At 35.0% G+C, this 16,212-nt stretch overlaps 1 protein-coding gene across 1 annotated transcript in view; it reads right to left on the bottom strand.

Moving 5' to 3' along the window:
• KDM5B (lysine demethylase 5B) overlaps positions 1-16,212 on the bottom strand; it is a 74,837-nt gene that overhangs the window by 36,046 nt on the left and 22,579 nt on the right. The window contains exons 2-7 of the mRNA XM_063113750.1: positions 12,620-12,697; positions 11,151-11,273; positions 10,143-10,313; positions 4,923-5,057; positions 2,794-2,890; positions 1,637-1,746 (exon numbers count right to left, since the gene is read on the bottom strand). Of these exons, the coding sequence (XP_062969820.1) occupies positions 1,637-1,746; positions 2,794-2,890; positions 4,923-5,057; positions 10,143-10,313; positions 11,151-11,273; positions 12,620-12,697 (714 nt within the window). The remainder of the gene's footprint in view (positions 1-1,636; positions 1,747-2,793; positions 2,891-4,922; positions 5,058-10,142; positions 10,314-11,150; positions 11,274-12,619; positions 12,698-16,212) is intronic.

Here is a 16,212-nt window from a genome sequence, read left to right as displayed (position 1 = left end):
TTGTGAAACTGGAAGGATGAAATGGATCTGATGCATACATAGTCTCTCCACCCTGCTTTAAATGCTTCAACCTGTATAAGGGATACTTTAAATAAAAATGCTTCACTTTCTATAAGGAACATTCCACAATACCTTATGCACCCCCAATTCTCAATTGTTGTGTTTCAATTAAAGTTTGTTATTTAAATATCAAGTTTTCAGTAGTTCAAAGATAATCTAGAAGAATAAAATGTTAGGTTATAAATTACGAGTCTAACCAAAAGTAGAATTTATGAAGGAAAAATTCAATTTTGTCATATTTAAAAGTAAAGAAAATGTTTAAAGTTAATTAACCACATTAAACTACCACTTAAATTCTAATTAAAGGGTCATAGTTAAGATCCCCAAATACTCAGTGATACAGCTTGGTTTATTACCTATTATGAACTGAACTGTACTTCCCCAAAATTGATATGTTGAAGTCCTAATCCTCAGTAACTCAGAATGTGACTGTATTTGGAGATAGGATCTTTAAAGAGGTAACTAAAGTAAAATGAGGTCATTAGGGTAGGCTCTAATTCAATATAACTTACAAAAAGAGGACATTAGGACAGACATGTACAGAGTCCAAAAGACCATGTGAAGAACAGGGAGATGACACCCATCTACAACCAAGAAGAAAGGGTTCAGAAGAAATCAACCCTGCCAACAGCCTACAGAACTGTGAAAACATTTTTTCTGGTGTTGTTTAAACCACCCAGTCTATGGTACTTTCTTATGGCAGCCCTAGCAAACTAATGTAATATCCCATAATAGAAAACTGAGAATTCAACTAAACAGGGAGCCTCACCTTTTCAGTCTATTTATTGTAGCAAATAAAAACCTGGGCAAATAAAAAACTGTCAGAACAGTTTTTTGATTGTACTGGAGGGCTTGGGGGAGGTGCTATTTATGGAGAGAATATTCAACTGGAATAATTTCTAATTTCAAGATAAAAACAAAAAAAAGCACTGTTGTCAGATTCTCAGAAAAAGGCAGGGAAGAAAAGCAACCAGATTCTCTCCAATGCTTTTAAAGCTTTATTTTTTAAAAAAGTTCTCAACAGAATAAACTGTTCCCTAGCTCTCCTACTCTGCCATGTCCTCACCACCTAACCCCTTCCTTCCTTTTCCTTTCTTCCTTTTCCTTCCCCTTCCTTCCTTTTTCATCATTCCTTCTTTCCTCTTCCTTCCTCCCTTCTTTTCACTTTTTTCTTCTATTTCCTTCCTTCCCATTGCTAGCTGAAAAGCTGGAAAATACCAACTTGATTTTTGGTCTAATCTTTAGCTCATTTGGGGGTGAGCCAGTGATTTATGAACAATTCTGTGTATGATCTAGCTCATTATTCAGTGCTAAACTGAAGGTACTCCAGAAAAATGGCTATCAATGCCCCGCAAGATGTTACTACCATTTTCATAATGCCATTGTGTATTCTCATTTATAAACTGATACTATAAACTGGCTTGAAAAGATCATTTCATTGTCAGACACTAAATCAACCAATCCTAAGTAAGGCACAAAAGTATAAACTTGGAGGTAAAGAGGTTTAAAGAAAGGAAGTGAAGAAGAAAAAGAGGAAATAGGAAAGAGAAAGGGAGAAAGGGAGATGTCAACTCACAGCATTGGTGGTTTTTTTAGATCGACTCTTGGGCTTTTCCTTCTCACTTTCCACAATATAATCTTTCTTCTCAATGGGTTCATGCCTGATGTTACTCTTCATTTCTTTCTCTGATGGAGGCAACCCAAAGTTAGCTCTTTTTGCACTGTGCTTTTCTCTGCTTCTCCCTCACCTCATCATCTCCCTCCCAAAGCACACACTGTACACAAACATAATTTAATGTTTGTTTTCCTTTTAGTAGCAGTAGCACCCAGCATTACTATATTCAAGGGCTCAACGCTGGTTACATTACAATAAAATGCAAACTTTCATACCATTTAAACTTCAGGATGTGGATACCTCTAGAGATGCTGCTTATGTTTGTATGCTTTCAAAATAGCAGATAAGGCATAGCTTTCTTAAGACCAAGACATAAGAAATACTCGTACTGATAAAAGCAAGTTCCTCTCAATCATGACTAAAAGAATGACAATTCACCAACTGCACCTATCATATGCTAGGCATTGTGTTAAATGCGTTCCATAAATTATTTGATTACAACAAATCAGTTTCAAAAATAAGAAAACCGAAGTTAAATGAAGTCAAGAAATATCTCCAAGGTCATACAACTAGTTAGTGGTTGAGATGAAACTCAGATTCATAGCTGTACTACCTTCCGCTACATCGTGCTGCCTTTCCACTTAACTTACTAATAAGCTAAGAAGACCAATTTTAGTAACCTCTTCATTTGTATGTGCCTCCTGTAAAATATAGGATTTTTCTTAAGAGAATCCCAAATCTGTCAGTGACTTACATCAAGTGAAAGCCCAGCAAGCAATTATTAACTAAAATTCAGATTTAGAAATCATGTCTGTCTGCCTTGTCTGAAATCTACTAGATATTCAATCAAAGGCACCTATGCTTGTCATAGATCACTTCCTCTCAATGAATGTAGTGAGCCAAATTTCAAAGTAGCAACTAACTACAGTTGAGAAACTCACCCACATATCCGTTTCTCTCTCCCACTGGTCAGAACAAGGACAATGATATATTAAGATTTTATTTCTCAAAGCCCAACCCAGTGATTAGCAACATTTATTAAGATGTTTACTTCATTAACAAATAAATGTTTTTACTTAGTTACTTTTTGTTTCCTACTCATGGATAAACTTTCTTACCACTTTCACATTTTGGAGTTGGACAGCCCATTCGCCGTCTCAGATTATGAGTTCTGGCTTCTGTTGTCTCTTCTGGTTCTATTTTAATATTCATGGCCTAAAAAAATTGTCATATACATGAATTTCTTTTAAAAAAAATAAATCTTCCTTAGAAATCTAATTGAAATCTCAAGGTCACTATAATTTTATAAACTGTCTTTACTAATAGTGTAAATCAAAACGTACTTCTCAGGTAGATTAATGGATAAAAAATTATGCTATCTACCTTAAGTGAATCATTGTATATAGTATATACATGTATTGAAACAACACACTGTACCCCACAAATATATACAGATAAACGTTAAATAACAAAACAAAATCTACTTCTCTCTTCCCTTAGAGGAAAGATCTCACCTTTGAAACTACTACTATGTAAAGCATGGATGAGGAATCTTAGAAGTTACAAGACTGTTCTCCACTATGAAAGATCAGGAGGAACAAATTATGAGAAGTGTTATTACCCAAATTGGGAACAACTCTTTTTTTCTTCCTAGAAGATTCTTGGTTCACATCTAGTCACCTTATGCTTTATTAAATCATCACTAAGCCAACTCTAAGGAGTTATATAAATATCATAATTCATTAGCTGCTAAGAATTTACTGATCTCTTTGAAGAACAGCTAGTATTTATGGAAAATCCAGCTTCCACAGTAGTTTTCTATAAATTCTTTTAAATAACCATTATTATAAACTTCACTTCTAACATCACTAAACTATTGAAGACTCTGTCTTCATTGAGGGTATAGAAGCCAGTCTCAGTTACTGTTGTTTCTTGAAGTGCTGATACTTAACAGTAAAGCAAATAAAACCATTTTTGGAGTCTGTAACACTGGAATATTTTTGGAACTATAATTCATCACTTTGCCCATTTTAATTCACACATATTGAGGATGTCCACTACTAACAATTTCTCTCATGGGTGATATCATTACCATTAGATGTTGTCAAGGCAGACTTAGGCATCCATAGCAATAGGGCATGTCTTACATATACACTTAAAGACCAAGAATATGCTCAAAAAAGAACTGATTCCTAGAGTAATGAACTTTAAACATGCTTATAAGCTTCAAATAACCATATTTTCCTATTCTGGGCAATCTCCTTAATTCAGAAAAATGAATTCATTCCCTAAATTTTTTCATATCTCCAATTTACCAAAGAGAAAAGTAATTGTCTTATTTATCCATTTCTTCAGAAAGCAAAATGGCTGATTTTTTTCATCTTTGCCAATAATTATTAAACAGCCAGATGTAGATACATGATTAATGCAATATGAATGAGGCTTTCCAGCTCTAAACTGTTCTCTTTATAATATCCCTGAGTCCTAAAATTCACATACCCATCAGGCTAGGCAGTAATCCCAAACAATGACCCTTCTGTATGGGAACGAGATAACTGAGAACACACTCCTCCTCCCTTTCCCAGGGGAAACCTCACAGAGCAGAAAAATCTTAAAGAATCCTTCTTATCAGCCTTTCACTCCTCCTGATTTTCCCTTATGTGTCACTTTTATTTCATCTTATTTATTCAATGCCCCCTCATGCTGCCTGCTCTGTCTTGTCATTACTTTTGCCACTGATTCCATACTCCTTTGCAGGAAGTGTGAGAAAAATGGCTTTCACTGTCTTCACACCTCTCTGTTAAACAAAAACTTCCCATTAACACCAAGGTCCAAGGTTTGATCCTTGTACCAGCCAGCCACCAAAAAAAAAAAAAAATCTCACAAAAACTCCCCATCTTCACATCTCCTCACCTTAATCTCTGATATGTCACCTAACTTTGTGAGAGTAACGGACAATCCAATTAGGAATACAAGAACATCAATTCTTCCCAAGGCTTTGACTAATAACAATTAAGCAGCTGTCTGTCCAAGCAACATAAACCTAGAAAAGGTTTCTTCTATTCTTACCCATTTGATGGTACACAATTCCTCCAAGTATAAAAGCTGGAATACACACACCACCCTTTTGTGAGATTAATAACATTCAAAGCTATGAAGAGCATACAGCTGAGAGAAATTCAGTGTCAGACAGCCATTAATCCTAGGACTTGAGAGTTCTTTCTAATCAACCTCATGAGGCTCTCACCTCTGCTCTCATGCGTTTTGCTCGTCGGGCTGGGGGGCACGTTTCCAAGGGCTGAACAGACTGCCTCTGCGGAATATCATGGGGTTTGTACTCCTTGTCTTTTGTGTCTGTGGTCAGGTTCGGCTTCTGCAGACACTAGAAATAAAACACAATTGTACTCATGAATGGTCCTTTTTTAATCTTAAGAGTTTCACTGGATTTTTGCAAGGCACATTTTATATTTATGGAGATAACAGATCTGCAATTTTTAAAATCAAAATAAATACAAAGACAAGTCTGCAGTTACCAATCATATATATACACACATCAATATAACAGCTTCAAAAATTTTTTTAACAGGTGAATGTGTTTGCTTTGATTTATTTCCTTGCAGGTGTCACCAGGTTACAACAGGCCACAGCAATCTCAAAGCACTCCCAATGAGCCACTTCCAATTATCTGTGCTTACAGTTGTCAATGAATTGAAGGTCCAAATTGTTAGAAAGGCCCAATATAAGTTCCCAAAATAATTTTCCATATAAAGAATTTCGTTTAAAAAAAAAGTGCGTGGAGTAATAAAATATAGAATCCAAAAGGTTTTCTAAATTTTACAATCCTATATTTTCAGACATAACTACCAATGTTATCATCAAAAGATATCATCTGAGGGCTGGCCAGTTAGCTCAGTCTGTTAGAACATGGTCCTGAGTTGATTACTAAGTTCCAGGGTTCGATCCCTATACTGGCCAGCCGCAAAAAAAAAAAAAAAAAAAGCTATCATCTGAACTGAGAAAACTGGTCATTTGACTAGCAACAGTCCTTACTAAGGTTTCGATTTATTTCAGTATATCCCTACAAACTCTAACTTATAAGGCAAAAATTAACAAATAGGTAGCTCTTAGCAATAACTTTGGCTTTGTTGGGAAAATATAGGAAAATGGTTAGGGCCCCTCAGATGTTCAGAATCTTGCCAAGCATTTGATGTTAATATCCACGTGCACCCAGGTGCCCTGGGGTATGGACTTAGGTATAAAGGACTAACGGCTCTGATACACACTGCCACCCCCGTTTCTTGGGACGCTCCTGGAGGCCATTAGGGCAGCTGCTCTTAGCTCTGAATAAAGACTATTAATTTTTTACCCACGGCTCCCAGGATCTTTTCTTATTACCTAGCTCGTGGACCTGTGTGTGAAGGGTTTGTGACCTAGTCTGTTGAGGGGTCTGTGAGTCCTAGCCCTAGCTTGACAGTCTCTAATCAGACAGCATCTCTTCTTGCTTTGGTTTTTCTTCTTAGTTTGATTCTAAGCTTGCTGAAAGAGGATATTTAATGCCAATACAACATAACACAAAATATTCCCACTGAAGCTAATATGAATTTCAGGTAAGTACTACTCTTCTATGAGAGGACCCACAAACATCATGAGAAGCATTTTTAAAAGCAGGTTCCTTGGGGACACGGGGTACAAAAGCAATATATGGTAACTTGTATTTTATGAATATTCATAATAGAAAAAAAATAATAAAACAGGTTCCAAAATGTAATTATCTGGGGCGTGTTATATCATCTATACTCGAAATGAGATACACTGAAATAACAACCTTCCATAATTACTGGCACTATGGCACCATTATGACCATACAGTCTCACTGACAAGATTGGCCTTCCATTTCACATTTGCAGAAAGAATAGAGACTGGGGGGAAGTACAAAAGAAAGCACAGAGCAACAAAATGACATCTATTTCTAATATTTAAGAAATATATGCTATCAAAAAATATTGATACAGATTACTTGATAGCAAATAATGAATCTATCACTGGTACAACAACCTATGAATATTAAATATTGTAATCATTCTTTTGTTTTTTGCTTTTTTTTTTTTTTTGGCGGCTGGCCAGCATGGGGATCCGAATCCTTGAGCTTGGTGTTATTATAACACCATGCTCTGCCCAAGTGAGCTAACTGGCCAGCCCTATGCTGCTCATTCTAATTAAACTTATACATTGATTTGATCTGGAAAAGTTAACTATTATATCCATAATTATTAAACAGTCATATTCTGGAAAAAGCTATAAGACAGAATAAATACCAATAGTAAAGTGAGATAAATTAAATTTTTTTTAATCAGTATGGAACATTGCCCTCCATTCTGTAACAAGTCTCCAACTGAGCATTTAGAGTATGTTCATGAAAGTATGCAGAGGGGAATAAAACCTGTCCATCATCTAAATTTACCCCTTTTATGTATTCAATGAACTTTCTATTTGAGATAGGCGCTATTTGAAAAGGTGCTGCCTTGTAGCACCAAGGTCACAGGTTCAGATCCCTGGTACCAGCAGCCACCAAAAAAAAAAAGCCCAGTGAGACACAAAAGTGTGTGTGATAGGGAAATACTGAGCTAAATCACATAAATTTTATTAAGCAGATGGTCAGAAATTCAGATGCTATGTATGTGGTCCCTATCTCCCACTAGTCTCAATGATTCCATTATCTATGGTCAGCTTCTGTAAGGACTTTGGATACTTAAGGTAAAATCAAGCTCAGCAGCTTTTAAGAATATATATGAAGAGCTTTATTATTTTGTTCCAAACCAAAATTCAAAACAAACACCTGATGTTTTCGTTTTATATTTAATGCTATCACAAGAAGACTCTAATTTTAACCTTTACTTGAGAAACTGGGATTTAAAGGTGATTAATATCATCCCACAGAGACAGGGCAATCCCTTAAGACATTTAGAAAACATGGTGATGCAAGACTGAGGCCTCTGTTCCATTATACCAGTACACTACATCACTGCTCAAATTTTCTTTTCTCAAGTTTCCCAAACTTAATTTAGGCTCTAGTTCACCCTTTTACAATAATTCCTTCATTGTACACCACTCTTTTTTTAAACTATATGTTCTCCAATTCTCCTTTCCCCTAACAACTATTTTGAAAAATCAGAAATGGGTATAAAAATTTACATACAAAGAATGCCCACTATAGTATTATAATTGAAAAATTGGAACCAACCTAAACATGCAACAATAGAAGAAATAAAATCAAGCTTTGGCTATAGAAATGGAATGCTAGAGTCATTCAAAAAATATTCAATGACATGGCAAGTTCTCAAATATGTTAAGTAGAAAAAACCAGAACACAATACTCTATATGAAGAGTACACTGCAAATTCATGTATATATTCATAAAAATAGCCTTGAGAGAAATAACAGGTGGGAGGATTAGGAGTGATTTTATTTTCATCATACTTTCCTGTGTTTTTAAACTTTCTATAATGAATATCAGTGCCTAGAACATAATTGATACATATGAGGGTACTTCAAAAGTTTGTGGAAAATAGAATTGAAAGATAATACAGGTCTTTCCATGAACTTTTTAAAGCACCTTCATAATAGGTCTCTTAAGAAATATTTATCTGTGTTGCAGATGCAATGTTTGTAAAAGGATATCTTTAAATACCTATTTCTTTCAGACTCTTTAAATGCTTAAGTGCTTTTGAGTATGAAACTACACTGCCTCTCTAAGTACACAGACATATTTGCACAATGTTGCAACCCATAAAATAGGCAGACTCTCTCTCTCCCCTTATTCCTTATAATCTCCACACTTTGTATATGTGCTGCCGAAGCGAGCACTATAATCTCCACACTTTGGAAGAATTCAAGAACAGAAAACTAATCTATTGTGGACAACTGTATCTAGATCTGACTATAAAAGAGAGGCATAAGGTTTCCACATTCTAAACAATTTCATCCATGAGATCACTAAACTTTCACACAAGGTACATTTTTTTAAAAAAACAGCTTTCTGAATATCAAATTGGGCACTTTCTTCTAGGCTAAAAAAGAAAATTCACCTGGAATGAAGATGGGAGAGAGGAAAGAAAAACAAAATACTATGAAAATCTACAGGATTTAAGTATTACAGATGATATGTGTCTATAATATTATGACAGGGTTTTGAATAGTGGTTTACCTTCAGAAACTATGTTATCTTCCTACCTCTCTACAGCACAGAAAAAACTCTTAAAATTATAGGGCTCACTGATCTAGTCTTAGAATAACTCAAAGGGTATAAACGCATTATTACACTCTTCATCTTTCTACCAAGGTCGTGAAATAAGTGGAAAATTGAAAAAATATTGTCTTACTTGAGTTAAAGTTTTTATCTGAATAACTTCAGAAACACCATTTTTTTTTTAAAGATGACCCGTAAGGGGATCTTAACCCTTGACCTGGTGTTGTCAGCACCACGCTCTCCGAAGTGAGCCAACCGGCCACCCCTATATAGGGATCCGAACCTGTGGCCCTGGTGTTATCAGCACTGCACTCTCCCAAGTGAGCCAACCGGCCAACCCTATAGGGATCTGAACCCGTGGCCTTGGTGTTATCAGCACCTCACTCTACCAAGTGAGCCACAGGCCAGCCCTAGAAACACCATTTATTATTTTTTTTTAAAGATGACCGGTAAGGGGATCTCAACCCTTGGTCTTGGTGTTGTCAGCACCATGCCCAGCCAGTGAGTGAACCGGCCATCCCTATATAGGATCTGAACCCGTGGCCTTGGTGGTATCAGCACCGGACTCTCCCGAGTGAGCCACAGGCCGGCCCTAGAAAACACCATTTTTTAAAGGAAGCAAACATGGCTACATAGGAACTATTGGAAGAGGAACCCATTGGCTATGCAGCATTATTAAGTCCTTTACCAATATGAACATTCTATCTGACAATCTCCTTGTAAACCTCAGCTGGCAAAAGAGAATGGGTAGGCAAGTTATTTAATAGGTTGCAGTTCATATGACAACTAGGAATACTTTAAATAAAATTGAATGCTAAAGCATAAGCCATAACAAGTAGATAGATAATAATCAACTCCTCGCTGTAAAGAAACACCAGTAGTGAAGTTAACACATTTTTCAGGTTTTGATAGTAAAAGGATATTTCTTCTACAATCTTATTCATTACCAAAACAAGCATCTAAAGTTGGTTAGAGTGCAACCTTGTAACACCAAGGTCAAGGGTTCAGATCCTTGTACTTGCCAGCTACCCAAACAACAACAAAAATCTTCTAAGTATAACTGCTCTCAAAACAGAACAAAAACACTGGAGGAAAAATCCATAAACAAGGTTTTTTAAACAATGTCTTCCAAACATAATCAAGGCTTTTTTGTTCCCCCTGAAAGACAATGTAACAATAAGCAGTTCAATAAAACAGGTTAAGGCTAGCCCCCAAACTCACCCTCAAACTGTCTCCAGACAGGAATAAGTTGTAGGGGTTGAGGATTCGTTCATAGTGCCCTCTGATATGTGAGCCCACAGCTTTGCCAGGAGCAAACCCCATCTTGGTAGCAATTTTGGTCCATTTTCTATCCTTGCAAACAACTGCAAATCCACCTTCTTCTGCAACTAACTGTTAAAATACCAAAAGAAGTTAGAAACACTTATATGGAAATCACTTCTAATTCCCTCATGTCTAGGGTGTGACTCCAAGAATAAAATGTGGTTATCTTTTTAAAATACATTTCCCAACTCAAAAGGAAAAATACTTGCACTATTAATTTTAAGCTAGACAATTAAAACATCTCTTTTGACACCATGGTCCATAAACATTTTCTCTCCCACAGCCCAAAAGCTACTACTCACTCTCCCAAAGTAGCCATCTAGGAAGAAGAACTAGATTAACAATTAAATCTCTACTAAAGAAAGGGTTCTAGTACTTGGTCCTACTCTGTGATCTTTAAAATCTCCATAAACTAAGGAATAGTAGGTTGGCCAGTTAGCTCACTTGGTTAGAGCATGGTGTTGGTAACACCAAGGTGAAGGGTACAGATGCCTGTATCAGCCAGCAGTCAAAAAAAAAAAAAAGTAGACAGCATGGATGCGTGTTTTGTGGAAAAAATGCAGGTTTTAGAATTAGGTGAAGTTGGTATTAAATCAAGGCTCAGCCTTTTTAGCTTAGTCAATTTTTAATCTCCCTGAGCCACAGTTTCCTAATCTGTAATAAAATAGGAAGGAAAACCTTGCAGGATTATCATCAAGTTTTAAAATGACAAAAACAGGTGGCAGCAAAATATTCCTCAACATAAGGCTTCCAGACAGGACAAGTACAGCCTGATCCTTGTCGTTCAACTGAATTGAGAATCTCGTCTTGCATATTTCAAACAATAAGTTTCTTTATAAGGCAAAGAAGATCAAATTCATTGTCAGTAAATTTATTAAATAAGTAAGATGGTCATGAGCTCTATACCTTATTAAGCTGAAACAAGTCCAAAATCTTCCTCTCCACATGTGGAATTTTCAAAGTACTTCCCTGTAACTCCCAGTACTTTGCAATCTGGTCCAAAAAATTCAATTTTACACGAGTCTGAGCCTAAATGACAAAAATTGAGTTTTAGTCTCATTTAGCTTACTTTAAAGCCCATGAACTATTTTCACTCTTTGAATATTTAAGTACAATACCAGTTTCTGAATTCAACAAATAGTCAAAAATATACAAAATAAAGCTGGTTAAATAATTTTACATTAACTCAACAAAAATTTAATTCAGCCACTAACATGTGCTAGGCAAGAAGTTAAACACTCAATAAGCCCTCCCATAACATAAGTACACACTCTAAAAGGTGCTTCATTTAAGAAGTACTATCAGCATGATTTTGTTATTGCTTAAAATTATGACAAGTAAGCTTCTATAAGCCCAGCTTAATTTTTTTACAATTGAATATTTTAAAGGTCTGTTCCCTGCAAATAGAAATTTTTGTACTTGCTCAAACACACATCTAAAAATAGATTTACAATGGTGATTCTATAACAATTTTAATAAGCCCGAATAATTTAAGGTTAGCAGAAAACCAAGGAAACGTTCTTAAATGTTATTCCTTTAACAGACTATTACTGGCCTCTACAGGTCATTTTTTTTAATTGTCATTTTTCTTCCTCCTTGTAAATGTAAGTCAGACCGTTTGGGGAGTTTTATCTTGCACACCAGACCAAAATTGAGATCAGTGTTCAGATATTCCCAACCACACCCCAAGACCTCAAGTTGGCACCCATCTCCTATTTTCAAGCTCAACGTGAAAAGTGAAAATACACTGAAATCCTTGAAAATATATATGTCAGATGCTACCATCGATGTCTACAGAATTCCATCAGATACATGTTCAGTTTAAGTTAAGAATGTTTGTTTTAGTGTAGAAAAACAAAATATGGTTCAATATTAAAATCAGATCTGCAAAACATTAATGTAAACAACCTACCTCTATGTTATCAGCACCCCAAGTCTTATCCACCCTATACTTCAAGCTTTCAGTAGCACAGGAACTGAAGAAACATTTCCCGTTACTAGAGAATCCCCCATATTCCTCACTCTTCCCTGGGAAACTAAAGTATGCTATTAAATCTAAGTGAAGTTATGCACTTGGAAGAAAACTAGGGCTGCAGAATCTTTTCTACTGTATTTCAAAGTATGTTCTTTTCAAAAACCTGAATTCTAGTGATTATCACCTAAGTGTAGAAGAATTTATATGCATTAATTAATAGGCAAAGATTGACAAAAATCGGTGTTTTTAATAAAATTTGGGGTGCTACTGCCACATTTTACTGTGATTATCAATTACTAGCCATATTTTAGCTTTGCTAAAACCACCAGAATAGTGACAGAGCCTCTTCAAGAGGGTCCCTCTGGAAAAAAGGCAATCAGAATGCTAGTGAGGACATTACCTCCAATTCATTCAGCCTCTGGATACGTGGGGTAAAATGAAGTTTATCAACATCACATGCAAATGGTGGCTGCCAGTCCTAGGAAGAAGTAAAGGCTCTTATTAGAAGAACTTATAACTCTTTTACATTTAAAAAATTCTTTTAATACTAAAACCAAGATTAAGTATACCTGTGTCTAATCAGTCAAACATAATAGAACATAGGGTAGAAGTTTCTCAACATTTTTTCCACTAGAACAGCAGAATATGTATGAACACCCTTTCCCAAATAAATGATACATCCCATACACACACACCTCCCCATACTCTTTACTCTGAGCAATATCACTGAGCTTCACCCTCTGTTGAAAAAGTCACTGATTTAGGTGAAACAGACTTTGTCTTCTCTATTACCGTGGAAGTTATCTCTTTTTAAAAAACAGCTATCTTAGTGTAAATTATCTATAATGTATTTTTTATGTTTTTAACCTCCTAGTCACATTAACTTTTATCATAAATTTGAGGATAAATTCTTCAAGAGAAGGGGGGATGACATCCAAAACCAATTTTAAAAATCATCCCTTAGGGCTAGCTGGTTAGCTCAGTTGGTTAGAGCACAGCCTTGTAACACCAAGGTCAAGGGTTTGGTTCCCCATACCAGCCAGCTACCAAAAAACAAACAAACAAACCATCCTTTAATATGTCTACTCTCATAGGTAATGCATTCCCTAGAAAATCCTCATATCACACAACTGCTATCATGAGGCAATAACCAGACAAGTAGGAAAATATATATGAATTGTTACCCATAAGTGGAGAAAACTAGAAACAAACTAAATGTCCACGATAACGGAACAATTAAAGGTATAAAAATTATGCTGTGTTAACTGGGTTTCAGTTTGGGATAATGAAAAGGTCTGGAGATGGGCAGTGCTGATGGTTGCACGGCAATGTGCATGTAGTTTAAATGTGCCCGGGAGTGTCAGCACACTTAAAAATAGTTAAAATAGAAAGTTTTGTTATGTACATTTTAATGTTTTAAAACCATAAAAAAAGCCAAAAAAGACCAAAAAATTTATGCTGTGGTATAGATCTTTATTTATTGACATGGGAAGATTTTCCCTATATATGTTAAGGGAAAAAGAAAAACAGGCCTTGCAATAGAAAAATAAAACACTAGAAAGACATATAGCAAAAATGTTAACAATGGCTGTCATCTTTGGTGGTAGGATTACAGGTAATTTTGCTTCCCTGACCACTTTAAATACAATTTGTAAAACATTAAATATTAAATATGTTAAATAATATTTGTTAAATATATTATTTCAACTTATGAGAATGTTAATAAAAGGAAGTTCATACCCTTTAACCAATGTCATACCTAGAAATTTATTCTAAGAAAACAAGTTAACCACAGTCAATGAAATACATGCATGAAATTAACTGCAGAATTATGTTAGGAAGATATGATTACGGTATTATAACACTAAATACTGTACAGCATTTAAAAGTGCTAGATTTATAATGAGGTCATACCAAAAAAAAAAAGACTAATAACCTTATAGAAAAATGGGCAAACTGCATTGTCAGCAGGAAAAAATGGCCAATCATAAAGATTGATGCCCAGCCTCCCTCAAAATTCAAGAAATATATATGTTGTCATTGGTTTTAACCTATCAGATTAGCAAAGATTAAAAATATACACACCACCATTGAAAAGTTTGTGAAAAGATTCATATTATTTTTTAATTCTATTTTTACATGAACTTTTTGAAGTACCCTCATATATGAGGAACTGTGCACCTTAATGATAGTTTGGTAAATTTCAGGACCAATAGAAATCCTATTTTAAAAAACACATGCCTTGTGACCCAGCAATCTTCTGGTAGGAATTTACTGTGCAAATATTTATTATCACTCACAACACTAGGCATAAGAAAATTGACTGCACAATTGTTTCAACTTAAAAACTAAGTATCTATCAGTAGAGAATAAGCTAAATAAATGTTGGCACATTTATAAACAACAATAAAATACCATGTAGCTGTAATAAAAAAAAAATCTAGATGTCATAAATATGGAAAGATATCCAAGATTCAATGAGTAAAAAACTAAAAAACATGGAAAATTGTTTTAACAGTTTTACATATGTAAATTTTAAACAATATCATACCAGGAAGGAGGAAAGAGGCTTTTAAAATTTTCAACTCTATACTGCTGAAATTTATCACTATAGATTGCTTTTAGTTTAAAAGTAAGACAAGGTTTTGCTGTGTTTTAGTGATAGCAAAGACTGGTAAAAATGCCCACTGGCAATACCTGATAAAATGCTCATTAAAAAGCAAATTACATTTTACCCCAATTTTTAAAAAAAGAAACCAGATTACAAATGGGTACAAAATTTTTTACTACCGCACCAAAAAAAAAAAAAAAAAAGACAAAAGAAAAAAACAGTAGTATTAACTATTTAAGAAGGCAATTAAGAAAAGATCCTTACTCTTTAATGCAGTCATACTGCCTTTTCAATAAGGACTATGGCTAATGTTTAAAAAGTCTGTTAGGGGCTGGTTGGCTAGCTCATTTGGTTAGAGCACAGCCTTATGACACCAAGGTCGGGTTCAGATCCCCATGCCAGGCAGCCACCAGAAAAATGAACAATAATAAAAAGTCAGTTAAAGACACACTATACTTTGTTAAAGTTAAAAATACTCCATCCTGGGTCAAAAAGATGAAATTCTGGTTTATTTTTGCTTAGCCCAATAACTAAAGATAAAGAAAGTAATGTCTAATTATACAGAATACATGTATTAGAAGGAAATCACAATGTTTCTTAATCTTTGTGTTATTCAGAGCTTTGCTCTCTAGTACTTTACATAAGCTGTTGGCTTTCAGAAATGAATCGGTCTGTGTTGAAGGTTAGATCAAAAACATATCAAAGATAATGTGTCAGAATATACAAGTAAATAATCAAATATGAGGGCACTTCAAAAAGTTTGTGGGAAAATAGAATTGAAAGATAATATGAATCTTCCCATGCAATTTTTTTTTTTTTTTTTTTTTGTCGTTTTTTCGTGACCGGCACTCAGCCAATGAGTGCACCGGTCAGTCCTATATAGGATCCGAACCCGCGGTGGGAGCGTCGCCGCACTGCCAGCGCAGCACTCTACCAAGTGCGCCACGGGCTCGGCCCTTCCCATGCAATTTTTGAAATACCCTCATATTTAGTCTTAACATACTGTCCAAATGGCCTGAAATTTTTATAAGATAAAATTTAAACGTGATGTATGTTATCCCTGATTGATCAGATAATGGGCCTTTTAATCCCAAAACATGACACATAAATTAATTTCACGTTCCCAAAAGACTATATGTACTAAAAGTTTTATTAAAGTCAGTTTGTATGTCTTTATGTATGTATATACATAATTTATGCTTATTTTAGCCTAAGCTTCAAATAAAACAAATCCTAAAAATAACACATCATAAGGAAAATAGTACATAACTATCCCCAAGGAAGTTAACAAAGTGGGTTTAAAAGTAAAACTACAGTAACAGTTTCATTTTTTTTTTTTTTTTTTTAAAGATGACCGGTAAGGGGATCTTAACCCTTGACTT

The sequence above is a fragment of the Cynocephalus volans genome, chromosome 11 (genome assembly GCF_027409185.1).
Source record: "Cynocephalus volans isolate mCynVol1 chromosome 11, mCynVol1.pri, whole genome shotgun sequence".
NCBI classification, from domain to species: Eukaryota; Metazoa; Chordata; class Mammalia; order Dermoptera; family Cynocephalidae; genus Cynocephalus; species Cynocephalus volans.
The sequence above is the reverse complement of the archived record's forward strand: the minus strand, read 5'-3'. Positions and strand labels throughout refer to the sequence as shown.